The 20,042-nt window shown below is 53.0% G+C and overlaps 2 protein-coding genes across 2 annotated transcripts in view; both read left to right on the top strand.

Moving 5' to 3' along the window:
* Positions 1 to 20,042, top strand: part of LOC136107651 (uncharacterized) — a 207,289-nt gene that overhangs the window by 52,890 nt on the left and 134,357 nt on the right. The window lies entirely within an intron of this gene.
* LOC136107989 (protocadherin gamma-A2-like) lies at positions 15,180 to 18,080 on the top strand. The gene has a single exon (XM_065849430.2). The coding sequence runs from the start codon at positions 15,573 to 15,575 to the stop codon at positions 18,078 to 18,080; it is 2,508 nt and encodes an 835-aa protein (XP_065705502.1). The 5' UTR covers positions 15,180 to 15,572.

A 20,042-nucleotide genomic window follows, 5' to 3' on the forward strand; every position in this document is an offset into this window, starting at 1 on the left:
GATTAATTACTCTAGAATGGAACAACAACTCCTAACTGTAAGTGCGACCTGTAGTATAAGATTATAACAAAACCTGTTGGAATACGGGGAGCAATTGAGGCTGATACAGAGCAGCCTCCGATATACAGCTGAAAAGTGACAAGATCAAGAGAAAAGGAACTGCTTTTGAAGAAGGATATTAATCACTGCCTTGTACTGCCTTGTGTTGGTCACGATTGCAAAAATCTGGCTGGAAACGTTCCAATATGATGCTGTATTAGCCTGCGTAAAAGGTGAGAGAAAAATCATTCGAAGTCCACTGATACCAAAAGCTGTGCAATAATTGCAGGAGATTGTGCTTTCAGACTAATGGGTTAGGCCTCATAGCAGTCTACACGTCACACTGAGAAAGAATCTGTCTCTAATTTACAGAAGGCCGCCATTTTAAAGAAAAAAATTTTTCCCTGCGCTAGAAATAACAAAACAACAGGAGGCCTCTGCCTTTCTTCTGGTTGTGGACCACTGGGCAGCGCTCGGTGCCTGCAGTGCCGGGAGGAGGCTGCGGGCGCCGCTGTTGACCGAGCAGGAGCGAGAGGAAGGCCGGAGCGATGCAGGCAGCCCCGCCCGCTGCGGTCCGGCTCGCTCGCTGTCTCGGCGGGCCGGGCGGTCTGCGAGCGTCCCCGTGGTTTGGAGCCGTGCTGCAGCGAGGTGGAGGGGCCGGCGGCAGCGACCGGGAGCGTCCGAAAGGTGCTTAAGCAGGAGGCGGGGGTGAGGAGCTGCCGTTGTTGGTGCGGTGCCGGTGGGACCGCGGCGGAGATGTGGGCGGCGGGGAGGCGCTGGGGTCGGCGGGAGCGAACCCTGCTGTGGGGCGCGCTGCTGGCGGCGTGGGAGTTGGCGTGGGGGCAGCTGCGCTACTCGATTCCCGAGGAGATGCCGAAGGGCTCGTACGTGGGCGACGTTGCCAAGGAGCTGAGGCTGCAGCTACCAGCACTCGGAGAAGGTGAAGTCCGCGTTGTCTCCGATGGTGGGACGCAATATTTCGCGCTGCACAAGAAGAAGGGACATTTATTGACGGCGGAGAGGATAGACAGAGAGCAGCTGTGCCGGCTGGCGGAGAAATGTGTGCTCCGCTGTGAGTTGCTACTGGAGGGAAAAATGGAAGTTCACGGAATCGAAGTGGAGATCACGGACATTAACGACAATTCCCCCAGCTTTAAGGAAGCTGAGGTGGAGGAGAGAATGAGCGAGACGACAGCCCCAGGATCGCGGTTTCCCCTGCCCAAGGCTCTCGATCCGGACTCGGGAACGAATTCTGTTCAGAGCTACGAGCTAAGCGGCGACGAGCACTTCTCGCTGGCCGTGCAGACGGGTCCCGGCGGGGATCAGCGTCCCGAGCTGGTGCTGGCGAAGGCGCTGGACCGAGAAGAGGCGGCGTTTCACGAGCTGGTGCTGAGGGCGAGCGACGGCGGCGAGCCGGCGCGGACGGGCACGGCGCGGATCCGCGTGGCGGTGCTGGACGCCAACGACAACGCGCCCGTGTTCAGCCAGGCGGAGTACACGGTGCGTGTGCCGGAGGACGTGCCCGTTGGCTCCACTCTCGTCACCGTCACGGCCACCGACCCCGACGAGGGTCTGAACGGGCTCGTGAAATACTCACTGAACAAGGCTACGGACATGATATCAGAGATTTTCCATCTGGACGTGGAGACGGGAAGGATCACTCTGGTGCGTAACCTGGACTTCGAGGAAGGTGACACTTACGAACTGGAGGTGCAGGCACGGGACGGCGGAGAGCTTTTCGACACGGCGAAAGTCACGATCACAGTGACAGACGTCAACGACAACGTGCCCAAGATATCGATTAGGTCGGTGCTGAAAGAAATCTCTGAGGACGCCCCGTCAGGGACCGTGGTGGCCCTGCTGCACGTGCAGGACAGGGACTCGGGGCCGAACGGCGAGGTGGGGTGCAGCATCTCTGAGAAGATCCCGTTCCGTCTAGAGAAGTCGTTTGAGAACTACTACCGTGTGGTGACGGCTCGGGAGCTGGACCGAGAGCAAGTGTCAGAGTACAACGTGACGGTGCGGGCGGCGGACGGCGGGTCGCCGGCGCTGTGGAGCAGCGCGGTGCTGTGGCTGCGGGTGCTGGACGTGAACGACAACGCGCCGGTGTTCGCGGAGGCGCGCTACAGCGCCCGTCTGCCCGAGAACAACGCGGCGGGCGCACTGGTGCTGAGGATGCGGGCGTGGGACGCGGACTGGGGGCAGAACGCGCGCGTGCGGTACCGGCTGGGGGAGGGGCGTGTGCGGGGCGCGCCGCTGTCGTCGTACGTGTCGGTGGAGGCGGAGACGGGCGCGCTGTACGCGCTGCGCTCGTTCGACTACGAGGAGGTGCGCGAGGTGGAGCTGTGGGTGTGGGCAGAGGACGGCGGCGCGCCGGCGCTGAGTAGTAACGTGTCGGTGCGGCTGGTGATCGTGGACGAGAACGACAACGCGCCGCAGGTGCTGTACCCGCCGGCGGCGCCGCTTGCGGCGGGCGCGGGCTGGGCGGGCGTGGAGCTGGCGCCGCGCTCGGCGGAGCCCGGGGCGCTGGTGGCCAAGGTGGTGGCGGTGGACGCGGACGCGGGGCAAAACGCGTGGCTGTCGTACGAGCTGGCCAAGGCGACGGAGCCGGGGCTGTTCCGCGTGGGGCTGCACAGCGGCGAGGTGCGCACGGCGCGCTTCCCGCTGGCCCGCGACGCGGCGCGGCAGAGCCTGGTGGTGGTGGTGAAGGACCACGGGCGGCCGGCGCTGTCGGCCACGGCCACGCTGACGGTGGTGCTGGCCGAGAGCGTGGCCGAGCTGCTGGCGGAGCTGGGCAGCGCGGCATCGGCGGCGGCGCCGGGCGAGCCGGCCGGCAGCCTGACGCGCTGGCTGGTGCTGGCCGTGGCGGTCGTGTCCTGCCTCTTCCTCGCCTTCCTGCTGCTACTGCTGGCGCTGCGCCTGCGGCGCTGGCGCCGCTCGCAGCTGTTGGCGGCGGGCAGCGGTGCCCTCCGCGGCGTGCCGGCCTCGCACTTCGTGGGCATCGACGGCGTCCGCGCCTTCCTGCACTCCTACTCGCACGAGGTGTCGCTCACGGCCGACTCGCGCAAGAGCCAGCTCCGCTTCTCGGGCGCCAGCTGCTGCGACACCATCCCGGCCCGCCCGCCGCCCGGCGAGCCCGCTCCGCTGCTCGGGGAGGACCCCGCCGCTCCTTCGGTGAGTTCCAGTGGCCGTCCTTTCCCTGCGACGCTTCCCTTTTACTATTTCTGTGCCTTTTCCCCGCCGCGTTCTGCTGCGTCCTGCGTATGGAGCTTTGCTTACACGGAAAGCAAGCTTCGTCCGGCAACGCGCTGTGGGCTGGTGGCTATTGCTCTGGGGAGATGAGCGTGGGATCGTCACTCAACGTCACTCCGTGTGTGAGAGTCAGAAGAATTGGGATTGCTGTTATCTTTAATTTCGTTAAAGCGGGGCTTTTTGCCTGTTTTAGGCGTCAGGTCATTTCTCGTTTTGCCCCCTTGGATGTGTAATATTATTTTAATTGTTGTATTGAGTTATTAGCAAATGGAATTTTGCGTTATTAGCAGAGTCAGATGTCTTTCCGACAGCACGTGTGCTTGAGTAAGATTAGAGTGTCTTAATAGGCAACATTAAGGCTTCCGTGTAGAACTGAGTTGCTCATCGTTTCTGCTGTTCTCAGCCTTTCTATTTTTCCTTGATAATGTGGATGAGAAAACAAATGTCTCTGTGTTGGTCCATACTGCCCTTTCTCCGCGCCGCTGCTCGGGGAGGACCCTGCCGCTCCCCCGGTGAATTCCAATGACCGCCCTTCGCAATGATCGCGATGCTTCCTTCTGCTGCTTCTCTGCCCTTTCCCCGCCTCGTTCTGCTGCGTCCCGCGTAGGAAGGTTTGGTTACAGGGAAGGCAAAGCTTCGTTCAGCAGCGCGCTGTGTGCTGGTGGCTCTTGCTCCGTGGAGGTGAACTTGGGATCTTTGTTCAATGTTACCGTTGGTGTGGTTGGCAGCAGAAGTGGGTCTGCTCTTATTGGCCCGCTCTGAATAAAATCAAGATGTGTTTTATAGCGTCTTTACCCTGTTATACGCTGTTGACTGACACAGTCTTCTCCTGGAGGACAACTTCCCGTTTTCTTTTATACACTTGTTGTTTGTTCTGTGAACTGTAGTCAGAAGTCAAAGTAGCTTCATCTTAGCATAATTTCACGTTTGTGTAGCCCATGAGGTAATCCTGGTGCACTTTAGAGAGAAATGGTCTGAGCAACTGGCTGTTTAATGAGAAGTGCCGAAAATTATCTCGGTCAAAGAACATAATCGAAATTGTTGAAGACAAGGTCGTGATACCTGTGTGTTGGAGGCTGTTGGAGGACACAAGAAATCTGATTTGTTCCTTTTCCTGTTCAGTGCCGATCTGCAGTATCTTGCAATGTGAATTTCTTCTTCTTGCGTGTTACCGTGTTTAGTTAACGAATAGCTTAATTATGTACGAATTAAATTTTGTAGCTGCGAATGGTTTAGTGAAGCACTAATCATAAATGCGTAGAAGCAAAAGGGTCTTCATTCTTTACTAAATAGCCGAATTATGAATCTTCTCTAAAAGCCATAGTATGAAAATGTATGTTCTGATCCCTTCCCTCCTTGCCTTGTATTTTGTAATGGTCTGAATTTGGGCATTTTTCCCTGACAATATGTGGAAGATCACATCTGTTACATTTGCCTGAGTTTCCCGTATGTGTCTTTCATGTTTACAGCTGTAAAGATAAAGACTTCCATAGACCTGTTTCCCGAAAATGACACTGGAAGAAATGCTCGTTTGTCTTTTACACATCCTGTAAAGTCAAATGTTATCCATAGTAAGGAGAAGATGTCTGTGCAGGTTTTCATTAAGTGGAGTCTACGTGCAAATGATGAACAAGAATGAGAGATTCGCATGCTGTGAAGTGTTTGAAGAGACTGATGGATACCTGGCATGTGTTTTGCTGACTAATAGGGCTTATTACTGACCTTCTAGAAATGGGTCTGAAGATGGCTTAGTTTTGAATATCACATTGCTTGGACTGGCCTCATCTTGTTTCAACAGTGTTCTTTCTTGTTGCACAGTGTTCCCTGTCAATAGTATTTAAAGGCTTGGATTGCTTGCCATGATGAGACAAAGATGGGTCTCTGTGTGTCTGATCATGTGTCTGAAAAATCACGGGAAGTAATGCCTTTATTTGTCACATATACATGGTGGGAAGTCAGCACAGGATCAGCAAGAGACTGGCCTGGAAGCAGGTAAAGAGGGGGTTGTGTGCTCCATGTTTCTGGACAGTGCTTCAATATCATACCTAGTGCCAAGGCCTCTGCCACTTACACTAGAGCCTTTTTCCCCCACCCTGAAAGGGGATGACAATCTTCTGACAAACTGGTCTGCAAGTAGTAGCCATGGAAGTGCAAATGTGACTGAGGAAGACTATTTCTCCTAATTGCTGTGTGAAATGTCCTTTTTCTAGATACATGTGCTTGTGAGACTGATGCTGGGTTTCACCCTGGCTGCTTTTCCCAGCATCAACCAACCCTCTGATGGCAGCTCTTGCTGCCATGAAGTAACTGCTGATGTTTTTTCAGCCTTAGAAGTGGTGTGAATGTAGGGGATGGGAGTGTATTTTTGTCTGGAATTTCTGGATTTGGGCCTTTTAAAGTAGGTGCGAGGAAGGTACTCATTTTATACACTGTCCAATGTCATGTCCAATCCAGATTTTCCTGTGAATTCGTAATCATTGGATATAGAGACAAACATTTCAATAACAGTTGCAGAGTCACATCTTGTCCAAATTGCCCATATACATGATCACGTTTTGTGCTGACATTGATGACTGAGTCTTTAATTGAGCTGCATGTTGTATATGCCCTTTAGAGCATTTTATTTTCTTGAAATTAGTGTGATGGGTAGGGAGTCTCCATGCATACATCCACGTTGTGATTCTTGGTCTCCATAAGGAGAAGTTGCATGTACAACATTTGTTTCAGTGGTTTCTATTTGCAAAGTTATCTTCCCTTTTTAATGTTGGAGTACACTGGAACATTCAGTCTGCAGAGAGACAAGGTAAGTGGCACAGCTCGCTGTGGTGTAGTTGTAATGTCTAAAAGTGAGGTGTAAATATGCATTTTCTCCTAGTTGTTAAATGGGGCCCATGGTTGTGTTCCTGGGCATTTTCCATTTCTTATTGTCCAAAGAAATGACCTGGAGAACTGTGGCTATGGTCTTTGGTATAAACTCCTCTGTGATCCTCCCATGTACATTTTACCAATTAAAAACCCTTCTTGTATACCTGCTACAGCTGACATACTCTGAAATGCTAACCTTTCATTCCTTCGTTTCTGTAGGTTTCACATTTCTTCAGTGTTTCTTCTTATGTTCTAAAACGGGGCCTCAGTTGGCTGTTAGTGCTTGAAGTAGAGATCTGTTAAAATCATCAGACTGCAGGAGCAGTTTCCATCCATAACTTGAAGGTGTTCAGCTGCCACAAAATGTTGCCAAATGAAATGCTCTTTGGCCAACACAGAGGCAAAAGTTGGATATTGTCTATGGTGTAATCAAAGTTTTGGAATGCAGAGCAAGGAGAGTAAGATGGTGGGATCCACTTACGAAAAGATGTGGTTCTATGTGGTTTTAACTGGGCAATGGTTTGGTTTCGTGCCTGTGCCATTCGTGTTGTGATCCTAGCTTTGCTGTCCTGCAAGGCAATGGTAGTGCTCTGGTAAGAAAATATTTGAGCTTAAGTGCGTACCTAGAGCTATGATGCACAGGTAGAACAGCTTGTGATTCCTCTTGGAAACCTAGTTTACACATTTGTATCTCCCTGTAACTTTATGATGCAGAATTTCTTCATATTTGTAGTGTAAGTATGTACATAGAAATACGGCACATGGGGAGAACAGCTTACGATTGCTGTGTGAAACCTCTTTATCCATCTCTATCTCCCTTTAACTTTGAAATGTAGAGTTCCTTCATATTTGTAGCTACACTTTCTTCAGACCTTTGTTTCCTGGAGGGCTCTGCTTCTTTTTCTCAGTTTCTGGACAGTGCTTTTGCTTTTGAAACTGTGGGTGTTGTTTTGCAGCAAATACTTCCTTCAACCACTTAAGAGAGAATTTTAGTTATTAGGAAAATGAAGCAGAAGCTGAAAGAGAATCTGGTGTAATTTCTCAGAAGACTGAGCTTGAGAACAAGGCCCATTTTAAGGCCTTTACACTCATAGCTTCATTTTTGTGGGAGATGAGGAGGACAGATACTGAAAAAAAATACTGAGAGCTGATGAGTATTTCTTCCTATGTAATCCAGAGGCCTTTAGGGTTGCACTTTCAGCTTTAGAGGTGAATGATTTCCAGGTGCTCTCAGGGATGAATTTCAAGGCCTGCAATGAAGACCAAAGCACCCTCTCGGTGAGTTTCTCTGAACACTTTCCTGCCATTTACACTTAGACACCTTTTCTCATGTCCCAAAAAGGGATGACGTTCTTCTGAGAAACTGGTTTCCAAGTAATAGCCAAGGAAGTACAAACATGAATCAGGGATACCATTTGTAGTAACTGCTGCGTGAAATGTAATTTTTCTGGATACATGAGCTTATAAGACTGAGATGTAGAGTTTCACATTGTTTTTATTAAGCCTTTCCAAGCCTTGACCAGCCTTCCAATGTTAAAATGGCTCTTGGGCTAATGAAGTAACTCTTGATGGGTTTTTTTGCCTTAAAATTGCTGTGAATTTAGGGGATGGGAGGGTATTTTTTTTAGGAATTTGTGGGTATGTGGCTTCCTATTTAAAGTATGTACAAGGAAGATACTAATTTTTTGCACTATCATGATCAGTACAGATTTTCCTACAAATGGTAGACATTTGGCATAGAGGTAAACATTGTATTAACAGTTGCAGAGTCATCTCTCTTCCAAATTGCCCATGGCTGAGGAAGAATGGTGATGTTTTGAGCTGATACTGATTACTAAGCCTTTAACTGAACTACGTATTGCTTATGCCCTTCAAAGCATTTTATGTTTCTTTTAATGAACACAATGAGCAGAGAAGTCTTCATGTGTGCATCTATGTTGTGATCCTTATTATTCATCAGGAGAAGTTGTAGGTGCAACATTTCTTTGATGGTGTCTGTCTGCAAAGTTTTCTTCCTTGTTGTGTGATGTTGGAGCATGTAAAGGCATTTGCCCTGTGCAGAGACAGGGCAGGTGGAAGAGTTCGCTGTGGCATAGGCTGAAATGTCTAAAAGGGAGGTATAAGTGTTCCATTTCTCCTACTTGTTAAATGGGAACCACAGTTGTGGTCCTGTGCATTTTCCTTTTCCTATCATTCTCACAAATTACTTGGGGAACTGTGGTTATGGTCTTTGGTGTAAACTCCTGTGTGATCCTCCCATGTACATTTTAACCAACTAGTTATCCTTCTCATGTACCTACTACCATTGACATAGTCTGAAACATTAAGCTATGATTCCCTCACTTCTGTGTATTTCCCATTCCCTCCCTATTTCTTCTCATGTTCTAAAATCAGGCCTACATTGTGACTGACAGTCTTTAAAAGTAGAGATCTGTTAAAATTGTCAGGCTAGGGAGGTACTTTCCACCTATATAGTGAAAGTGTTTGGCTGCCAAGACAAAGACTTTCCTAGATCACTGTTTCCCCAAAATGTTGCTGAATTAAATGCTCTTTCACCTGTGGCCAACATAGAGACAAAAGTTGCATATTATCCATGGTGCACCCGAAGGTTGTGAATGCAGAGCAAGAAGAGTGAGAGACTGGATTCCAACCAGGAAGAGGGGTGGGTCCATATGTTTTTACCTGGCCTACGGTGTGATTTCATGCCTATACTATTCATGCTGTCATCCTGGATTCCCTGTCCTGAAAGGCAATGGTAGTCCTCTGATAATAAGCTATTTAAGTACGTACCTAGAACTAAGAACAGCTAATGAGTCCTGTGTAAAACCTCTTTATCCATCTGTATCTCCCTGTATCTTTGAGGTGTAGAGTCTTTCACATTTGTAGGTACACTTTCTCTGGACCTTTGTTTACTGGAAGGTTGCGGTTCATTTTCCTCATTTCTGTTCAGTACTATTGCATTTGAAACTGTGGGTGTTGTTTTGCAGCAAATACTTCCTTCAGCCACCTAAGACAGAGTGTTAGGTGTAAGGGGAAGGAAGCAGAAGCTAAAAGATAATTTCTTTCTTAGCTTGAGAAGGAGGCCAATGATAAGATATTTAAACTTACAGCTTCACATTTACGGGAGGTGAAGAGGCTACTTAGTATAAAATAATTATGGAGAGCCGATGAGTATTTCTTCATATGTAGGCCAGAGCAAGATGTTAGGGTTGCACTTGCAGCTTTAGATATTAACAATTTACAGGTGCTCTCAGGGACAAATTTCCATGTCTGCAGTGAACACTAAGACATCCTCCCAGTGAGTTTCTCTGACAACACTTTCCTTTTAAACCTTTCTTGAGTTGCTTCTCTGATTTTGGTCTTTTCCCTGGTCTTCTGTGTATGTAGGTTTATTTTTAAGTAGGTACATATCCCCATTTATCAATTTATTGGGTTTTAGTGCCTCTTGCTCATGGTGCAGCGGGGGTGGAAAGCAGGAGATATGAGCGTACCTTTGTGTTCTGTTTTTTGGTAGGAAGAGTAGATGATAGCGTAACTTCAAGTACAAGTTTCATTTCTGTAGAACAGTGCATTTGATAAAAGAGGAGAAATTGTCTCTAAGGTATTTGTTTCATGATCCAGTCTCTCTTGGATGACTGCTCTTGTTTTACTTCAGCCATTTATCATTCATGTGCTTTAGAATCCTTTTGTTATTTTCTCAGAATGGTGGGGAGCAGATGAATACACCTCACTTCTTGGTGTGATGGCAGTGCATTATCCTCTCATGCTATATTTCTGTGTCTTCTGAGAGTCAAAGTCAAACATGCAAGTTGTGTAGGATTGGAGAGAAGATTTAGGGGAGCTCTTTTGGCAGGAGTGGGACATAGAAAAAGAAATGGTCATTTTCCTGCTAGTCATGGTTACTCCCTTAGGCACACATTCAGGGCATCCTTGCAGAGAATAACTTGGGAATACTTGTGGGAGACAAATGGGACATGAACTGGCAATGTGCACTTGAAGTACTGCATCCATCTCTGGGGCCTGGAGAACAAAAAACATGTGAGTACAGAGGAGGGCCAGAAAATTCATTGAACTGTAAAAGAGTTGTTGAGGTGCCTGGAGAAGGGAAGGCTCTGGGGAGACCTATGGTGACCTTATGACCAAAAGGAAGATGAAACCCTTGTCAGGCCATGACTGAAAGGATTGAAATTAATTTTGCTTCCTTTTGCTTCGATTGTGTATTGATTTCTCCAATATATATATATTTTTCCTAGCTATTTCTCGTAAGTAAGGAAAGTAGAATTAAAAATACCTTACAGAGTGCTAAAAAGGTCTCCTGTAGCTACACAATATTATCTTGATTATCTAGCTGCTTAATTCTAATGAAAGTGAGACCCGGAAGGCGAGTGCAGGCACCAAACCCTGTTGAGGAGCCCAGGTCCCCAGGAGCGCGGCCATCAGGCGGCTGCGGTGTCGTCGCGGCGCCGCCGGGTGCCGCTGTTGGCCGAGGCGGAGCGGTGCTGGAGCCAGAGCCGCCGCAGCATCCTGCCCCGGCAGGCTGCTCGCTCGCCCAGCGCCGGCCAGAGTAGCAGCGGCACGGGCAGCAGCGGCGAAAGGCGGCGCGGACTGGGGAGCAGCGGCGTCCGAGCCGGCGCTCACATTGCTCGCTGCCCTTCGTCGGCCCCTGCGCTTTTTGGAAGAGGGGCTGAAAGGAGACAGAGCAGCGGCAGGAGGGAGGAGCGCGGCGAGCACTGCCGAGAATGGCGAGCGGACAGAGGCGGCGGCGAGCAGGCGGGCGGGTGCTGTTGCCCGCTTTGCTGCTGGGCTTGTGCTGGCGGGCGACGGCGAAGCGGCTCCTCTACACCATCCCCGAGGAGCTGGGCAAAGGCTCGCTGGTGGGGCCGCTGGCGCGGGACCTGGGGCTGAGCCCGGGGGACCTACCGGCACGGAAGCTGAGGCTCAGCGCGGAGAAGCAATATTTCACGGTGAGCGGGGAGAACGGAAACCTGTACGTGAGCGAGAGGCTGGACCGGGAGGAGATGTGCGGCGAGGCGGCGTCCTGCTCCGTCAGCTTCGAGGTGCTGGTGCAGAGCCCTCTCAACGTTTTCCACGTCGAGGTGGCTATTCAGGACGTCAACGACAACCTGCCGAACTTCCTTCAAGACAATTTCCAGCTGGAGATCAACGAATTGACTTCTCCCGGCGCCCGTTTTGCCTTGGGTAAGGCAGAAGACGCGGACGTGGGCAGCAACTCTCTGCAGGGCTACGAGCTGGAGGCCAACGGGTACTTCGCGGTGGAGGTGAAGGAGAGTCCGGACGGCAGCAAGTTCGCGGAGCTGGTGCTGCGCCGCGCGCTGGACCGGGAGCGCGAGCCGAGCCTGCGTCTGGTGCTGACGGCGCTGGACGGCGGCGACCCGCCCCGGAGCGGCACCGCCCAGCTCTGCATCAACGTCACCGACGCCAACGACAACGCGCCCGTGTTCGCGCAGGACCGGTACCGCGCGAGTTTGCGGGAGGACACGCCGCCGGGCTCGACTATACTGAACGTCTCCGCCTCCGACGCGGATGCCGGTACCTACGCCCGCATCACGTATGGCTTCGGAAAAATGCCTGCCAAGGTGCTTAAGAAATTCGTGGTGGACGCACAGAGAGGGACCATCATACTGGAGGAAACGTTGGACTTCGAGGACACGCGAGGCTACACGCTATTGGTGGAGGCGAGGGACGGGGGCGGTCTGGTGGCACACTGCGAAGTGGAGGTGGAGGTGCTAGACGTGAACGACAACGCGCCCGAAGTGAAACTGACGTCCGTGTCGAGCCCGGTGCCCGAGGACGCGCCGGCCGGCACGGTGGTGGCGCTGGTGAAAGTGCGGGACCGGGACTCCGACGAGAACGGGGAGGTGTTTTGCCAGCTGTCGGGTGACGCGCCGCTGTCGCTCGTGTCGTCGTCGGGCGGCTCGTACAAGGTGGTGACGGCGAGCGCGCTGGACCGGGAGCAGGCGGCCGAGCACCGGGTGACGGTGGTTGCCAGGGACCGGGGCCGGCCGGCGCTGTCGAGCAGCACGGCGCTGGTGCTAGAGGTGTCGGACGTGAACGACAACGCGCCGGTGTTCGAGGAGGCCGCCTACAGCGCCTACGTGGCGGAGAACAACGCGGCGGGCGCGCCGGTGCTGCGCGTGCTTGCGCGGGACGCGGACGCGGGCGCCAACGGGCGCGTGAGCTACTGGTTGGAGGGCGGCAGCGTGGACGCGGCGGCGTACGTGTCGGTGGAGGCGCGGAGCGGCGCGCTGTACGCGCAGCGCTCCTTCGACTACGAGCAGTGCCGCGAGTTCGCCGTGGTCGTGCGGGCGCAGGACGGCGGGGAGCCGGCGCGGAGCTCGACGGCGACGGTGCGCGTCTTCGTGCTGGACCGCAACGACAATGCGCCGCGGGTGCTCTGGCCGGCGACGGGCGAGGGTGAGAGAGTGCCGGGGTCGGCGCCGGCGTTGGAACCGTTCGAGGTTGTGCCGCGTTCGGCCGAAGCCGGGTACCTGGTAGCCAAGGTGGTGGCGGTGGACGCGGACGCGGGGCGCAACGCGTGGCTGTCGTACGAGCTGGTGCAGGCGACGGAGCCGGCGCTGTTCCGCGTGGGGCTGCACAGCGGCGAGGTGCGCACGGCGCGGGCCGTGTCGGAGAGGGACGCGACCAAGCAGCGACTGGTGGCCGTGGTGAAGGACCACGGGCAGCCGGCGCTGTCGGCCACGGCCACGCTGCACGTGGTGCTGGCCGAGAGCTTGCAGGAGGCGCTGCCGGAGCTGAGCGAGCGGGCGGCGAACGCCGACTCGCCGGCGGAGCTGCAGTTCTACCTGGTGTTGGCTCTGGCGCTGCTGTCCGCCCTGTTCCTGTTGAGCGTGGCGCTGGCCGTGCTGGCGCGGCTGCGCCGGGCCGGACCGTTCGCCGTCCTGCGCTGCCTGGGCGCGCAGCGCTTGTCCGTGGCCGGCGCCGCCTTCCCGGCCGACTTCTGCGAGGGCACCTTGCCCTACTCCTACAACCTGTGCGTGGCGCCGGGCCGCGCCGTGGCCGAGGCCGCTTGGCTGCCGCCGCCGCTGCCCAGCCTGCTCGCGGAGGAGCTTCTGGGCGGGGAGCCCAGCGGGAAGCGGAGCCTGAGCAGCAACGCCGCGGCGGGAGAGCCGCCCGCCGACCCCGATGCACCGCAGGTCTGTAAGCTCGCGATCTTTCGCCGTTTTCTCTTGAGATTTTCTTAATTTTCGTCTTGTGTCCCCTGGGTTTTCCCGAGTGGTGTGAATGGGGAGTATTAGTCCTTGTCTCCGTGAAGAAATGAAAGATCTGGGTATTCCTCTCCCATTCACAGCAAACGTCACTTTTTGTTTCTTCGGTGTTTACAGGTTCGGGTTCAGCTGAGAGGTGTTGATTACAACACTTGTATGGGCTAGACATGCTCTAAATTAATGATCCTGCATGACGAAAAACCTGGTGAACGGTTGGTGTTAGAGTTGTTTTCTTCCTCATTATCTTTTTCCCAAACCGATGTACTTGAACATGATCTGCGTAGTTAATGTTATGCAGCTCTACATGTTTCTTACAGTATTGTTCACTTTATCTATAGCTGCACCAACAGTTCAATTCAATTGCTCTCGTCCAGTTCAGTAATCCTGTTGAAAACAGACCAATATCGAGTTAAGAGGCGCGTAAAAAGAAGTTGAACAAAATCACTTTCTCGTAATGTTGTAATGACTCCCCATTTGGTAATGCGAGGCACATGTATGTGCTATTCTTCTTGCTGTACTCGCAACGCAATTTCCACTGCAGTTTGAGGAGAGTAGGTGTTCTGGCCAAGTGATGGAGTGGATAAAATCGATCGTGTTCCGTACTAAGTATTTAAAGAAGTGTTTCTGCCACGTGGGTTAATGAGCCTGATATATCTTGTTATCCGGGACTGTGACTATCACATTTTGTACTTCAGAACCAGTTTTCTTTTGCTGTCCTTGTATCAGCCATTCAAGCATGACCACTACAACCATTCATGGCGGGAATTATGGTTTTGTACAAATAGGGAAAGACCGTAATATTCGGCACATCAAAATAAGATGAAATATTTTACTTTATATATATATCATCATTAACAAGTAACTTTGCCCGTGCAGAAGAAATAACACTGTATTCAGTAACATAATATAATAATATTGTGTAATATAATAATACTGTGTTCAATTTTGGGCCTCTCACTACGATAAAGACATTGATGACGTCCAAAACAGAACAACAAAGCTGGTAACGGGTCTGGCGCACAGGTCTGCTGAGGAACAGCTGAGGAAACTTGGGTTGTTTAACCTAGAGAAAATGAAGCTGAGGGTAGACCATATCGTTCTCTACAACTACCTGAAAGGAGGTTGCAGCGTCACGGTGATTCGTCTTTTTTCCGAAGTACAAGAGCTAGGAAAAGAAGAAATACCCCAGGGTTTGCCAGGGGAGGTTTAGATTGGATATTAGGAAAATTATTCACTGAAAAGTGTGGTCAGGCATTGGAACAGGCTGCCCAGGGAGTGGTGGAGCCACAGTCTCTGGACATATTTAAAAGACGTAGATGTAGTGGTTAGGGATGTGATTTAGTGGTGAACTTGACAGTATTAGGTTAATGGTTGGACCCAATGATCTTGGAAGTTTTTTCCAAACTAAAGGAATCCAACAGGCACCGCTGAAAAGCACGGCTTAGAGAAAACCCGATAAGGAAATAGCAGGTGTCTATTTAAGGGAGTATCTTCATTACTGCTTTCCTCTATTGATCGGGGTGTAGGGGAACTAATGGGGCTGCATGACTCACTTTTGATAGGTGACAGAAGCGAAATACAAGCACGACTGCTAAAAAACCTCGGGGAAGAGATTATGCTTTCGCGCTGCTGGGATAAGACTCGTAAGATTCTACACGTCATGTTTTGCTTTACATAAATAACCCTCATGGATGAGCTTTCCCGTCCGATTGAAATGAATCAACCACATGAGGTCTCGTATTTCCTCCTTGTGTTCACATCAACGATCAAGGAATATCTCGTCTGGAGAAAACCCGAAGCGGGTGATGACGGCTGGAGAGAGGCGATGTCTCCGTGGCCACTCTTCCGTGGGAGAGGCCGGGCGGGCAGCGCTGGGCAGCGCTCGGTGGCTGCAGTGCCCGGAGGAGGCTGCGGGCGCCGCTGTTGACCGAGGAGGAGCGAGAGGAAGACCGGAGCGCTGCCGGCAGCCCCGCCCGCTGCGGCCCGGCTCGCTCGCTCGCTGGCTGTCTCGGCAGCCGGGTGGTCTGCGAGCGTCCCCACGGTGCGGAGCCGTGCTGCAGCGAGGTGGAGGGACCGGCGGCTGCAGCCGGGAGCGGCGAGACAGAGCCGGAGCGGGCGGTGGCGAGGAGTTGCCGTTGTTGCTGCGGTGCCGGCGGGACCGCGGCGGAGATGTGGGCGGCGGGGAGGCGCTGGGGCTGGCGGGAGCGAGCCCTGCTGCTGGGCATGCTGGTGGCGACGTGGGAGACGGCGTGGGGGCAGTTGCGCTACTCGGTTCCCGAGGAGATACCGAAGGGCTCGTTCGTGGGCGACGTTGCCAAGGATCTGGGGCTGCAGCTGCCGGCGCTCATCGACCACGGCGTCCGCATTATCTCCGAAGGTAGGACGCAGTATTTCGCCCTGCACGGGAAAACGGGACATTTAGTGACGGCGGAGAGGATAGACAGAGAGCAGCTCTGCGAGAGTGCGCAGCAGTGCGTACTGCACTGTGAGGTGATAGTAGAGGGAGAGATGAACATTTATGGAATCGAAGTGGAGATCACGGACATTAACGACAACGCCCCCAGCTTCCAAGAGACAGAAAAAGAACTGAGAATGAGCGAGATGACAGCCCCAGGGTCACGGTTTCCCCTGCCCGAGGCTCACGACCTGGATTCGGGATCAAATTCTGTGCAGAGCTACGAGCTAAGCGGCGACGAGCACTTCTCGCTGGCTGTGCAGGCGGGCCCCGGAGGGGATCAGCGTCCCGAACTGGTGCTGACAAAGGCACTGGACCGGGAGGAGGCGGCGTTTCACGAGCTGGTGCTGAGGGCGAGCGACGGCGGCGAGCCGGCACGGACGGGCACGGCGCGGATCCGCGTGGCGGTGCTGGACGCCAACGACAACGCGCCCGTGTTCAGCCAGGCAGAGTATACGGTGCGTGTGCCGGAAGACATGCCCGTGGGCTCCACTCTCGTCACCCTCACGGCCACCGACGATGACGAGGGGGTTAACGGTGATGTGAAATTCAATTTCCATAAAATGTCAATCCGAGCATCACAGATTTTCCTTCTTAACTCTGAGACAGGTGAAATATCCCTTAAGGATGAAATGGACTTTGAAGAGATCTCTTCACATGAATTGGAGGTGCAGGCACGGGACGGAGGAGAGCTTTTCGACACGGCGAAAGTTTCGATTGTAGTAATAGACATAAATGACAACGCACCCGAGATTTCAGTGCGATCTGCATTGAACGAGATCTCTGAAGATGCCCCGTCGGGGACAGTGGTGGCCCTCCTGCAAGTGAAGGACCGGGACTCGGGGGCGAACGGCGAGGTGCGGTGCAGCATCGCCGAGAGTCTCCCATTCCATCTGGAGAGATCGTTTGTTAATTACTACCGCGTGGTGACGAGTCGGGAACTGGACCGGGAGCAGGTGTCGGAGTACAATGTGACGGTGCGGGCGGCGGACGGTGGGTCGCCGGCGCTGTGGAGCAGCGCGGTCCTGTGGCTGCGAGTGCTGGACGTGAACGACAACGCTCCGGTGTTCGCGGAGGCGCGCTACAGCGCCCGTCTGCCCGAGAACAACGCGGCGGGCGCGCTGGTGCTGAGGGTGCGGGCGTGGGACGCGGACTGGGGGCAGAACGCGCACGTGCGGTACCGGCTGGGGGAGGGGCGTGTGCGGGGCGCGCCGCTGTCGTCGTACGTGTCGGTGGAGGCGGAGACGGGCGCGCTGTACGCGCTGCGCTCGTTCGACTACGAGGAGGTGCGCGAGGTGGAGCTGTGGGTGCGGGCAGAGGACGGCGGCGCGCCGACGCTGAGCAGCAACGTGTCGGTGCGGCTGGTGATTGTGGACGAGAACGACAACGCACCGCAGGTGCTGTACCCGCCGGCGGCGCCGCTTGCGGCGGGCGCGGGCTGGACGGGCGTGGAGCTGGCACCGCGCTCCGCAGAGCCCGGGGCGGTGGTGGCCAAAGTGGTGGCAGTGGACGCGGATGCGGGACAGAACGCGTGGCTGTCGTACGAGCTGGCCAAGGCGACGGAGCCGGGGCTGTTCCGCGTGGGGCTGCACAGCGGCGAGGTGCGCACGGCGCGCTTCCCGCTGGCCCGCGACGCGGCGCGGCAGAGCCTGGTGGTGGTGGTGAAGGACCACGGGCGGCCGGCGCTGTCGGCCACGGCCACGCTGACGGTGGTGCTGGCCGAGAGCGTGGCCGAGCTGCTGGCGGAGCTGGGCAGCGCGGCATCGGCGGCGGCGCCGGGCGAGCCGGCCGGCAGCCTGACGCGCTGGCTGGTACTGGCCGTGGCGGCCGTGTCCTGCCTCTTCCTCGCCTTCTTGCTGCTACTGTTGGCGCTGCGCTTGCGGCGCTGGCGCCGCTCGCAGCTGTTGGCGGCGGGCAGCGGCGCCTTGCGCGGCGTGCCGGCCTCGCACTTCGTGGGCATCGACGGCGTCCGCGCCTTCCTGCACTCCTACTCGCACGAGGTGTCGCTCACGGCCGACTCGCGCAAGAGCCAACTCCGCTTCTCGGGCGCCAGCTGCTGCGACACCATCCCGGCCCGCCCGCTGCCCGACGAGCCCGCACCGCTACTCGGGGAGGACCCCGCCGCTCCCCCGGTGAGTTCCAATGACTACCCTTTTTCTGTGACGCTTCCCTCTGCTGCTGCTCTGCCATTTCACCGCCACGTTCAGCTCCGTCCCGCCTAGGGAGGTTTGATTACAAGAAAGGCACAGCTTCGTTCGACAACGCACTGTGTGGTGGTGGTTCTTGCCTCGGGGAGTTGAACGTGGGATCGTTGCTCAGTGTCGCAGTTGGTGTGGGAGGCAGGAGAAGTGGTGGTGTTGCTGGTTTGACTTTCGTTTGAGCAGGAGTTTGGTTTTTATCACATACTTGATCGTTTCTAATTTTTCCCCTCAGATGTGTAATGCTGCTTTCTAAACATCAGTAGTTCTTCTCAACGGTTTTATTGAAGTTTGCGTTATTAGCACCTTCAGATGTCTTTTCGATATAAACAGTTGTGTCCTATCAGCAGGTACTAATCCAAGTATATGCAAGTAGTGAAGCACTCCTGGTTCAGTGCTCTTCTTTAACAAAGATGATAATTATTTGATGGAGTTTCTTTCCTTACTGTTTGAACATCCTGTATCATGGATAATAAGTTGAGGTTTTTAAATATATAAATATGATCTTTGTTCATTACAAGCCTATTTTTATACTAAAAATCATGCCCACAGGTGCGAAGACTGTGTTTATATTTGGCTGCTTTTGGGACAACAATACAATAGTGGCGTATGTTGATGGGAAATAGTCTGGGCGACTCGCCTTTTGATTACATGTACTTGTAAGTTATGGGCTCAAAGAACACCATGCAAGTTGTGAAGGACTGGAGATGAGACCTGTGTGAGCTGTGCTTAAGCAGCTGTTGAAAGACACAGGAGATTTACTCCAGCTGTATTGGGAGGCCTGGGGGGTTTTTCCCATGCATTGGCATGTCACCATCTGTTCTGAACTAACAGCTTAATTCTGGATTTATGACAAATGTCTTAATAGGAGCTTTGGGAAGAGCAAACTGTGTATTCGCTACCTGCTAAATAACTGAACTATCTATCTGCTCCAAGTACCATAATATAGAAGAGTCTGTTGTGTTCCCTTCCCTTCTGGAGGTGTTATCTTCTTGTCTTGCTTGTTATAATCATCAGAAGTGGGCCTTTGTACCTTGTAACAAATGGAAGGCAGAATTTCCATTCTTTTGGGAGGCAGAAGTGGTATTGCTGCTGTCTTGAGTTTTGTTAGAGTAGGACTTTGGGTTTTTTTATTATGTTGTCACCGTGTTACACATTTTTCACTGACCCAGTCTATGGGAGGACCGATGTATCTTGATGTTTCTTCTCAGAAGTGTAGTGAGCAGACAGTGTATCTTTTTTGTTGCATAGACATGTAAAGATATGAACGTGAAACCCATGGCATGATCCTGATACATGCAGAAGAGTAAGGATGTGGACAACAGGCTGTTTGCGGACAAGTGCTTGCAAATCATCATGGTCAAAGTATATTATTCTAGTTGCAAAAGGTTGAATGATGGAGTCCTGCAGCTGTTCTTGACAGGACTGAAGTGAGACAGTTTACTTCTTTCTGTGTTCAGCGGCCTTGTGTAGTATTATGTCACATGAGTTTCTTTTTCCCAAGTCAATTTGGCCTGTATACTTCACCTGTATTTTGTTTGGCAATGCACTGCATGCTAGTGGCTCTTTCTTTGAGGAGGTGAACATGGGATCCCTGCTCAGGGTCACAGTTGGTGTGGGAGGCAGGAGAAGTGGGGCTACTGCTGATTTGAGTTTCATTAGTTCAGGGCATTCCGTTTTTATCACGTGGTTACAGTGTTACATGTTGTTCACTGACGCAGTTTCCTCATGGAGGATCCCTCCTTGTTTACTTTTAGACTATTGATGTTTCTTCTCTGAAGTGTAGTGAAGAGACAACTCATCTTTGCATAGATGTAAATGATACATATGTGAAAAGTTGGGAAGGGTTGGAAACAATAGTCATGGGAGCTGTTAAAGGGAAAAAGAGTTCTGTTTTGCTGCGTTCACTGTTCAGTTCACATTTGAGTTTCTTCTTCACAACTCAGTTTGGCCTAAGACATGTTACTCCAGGTGTATTGGGAGCCC

This window comes from Patagioenas fasciata, chromosome 14 (genome assembly GCF_037038585.1).
Source record: "Patagioenas fasciata isolate bPatFas1 chromosome 14, bPatFas1.hap1, whole genome shotgun sequence".
NCBI lineage: Eukaryota > Metazoa > Chordata > Aves > Columbiformes > Columbidae > Patagioenas > Patagioenas fasciata.

Excerpts from the sequence above, each read along its gene's own strand:
- LOC136107989 (XM_065849430.2), top strand. The coding sequence starts at position 15,573 with ATGTGGGCGGCGGGGAGGCGCTGGGGCTGGCGGGAGCGAGCCCTGCTG.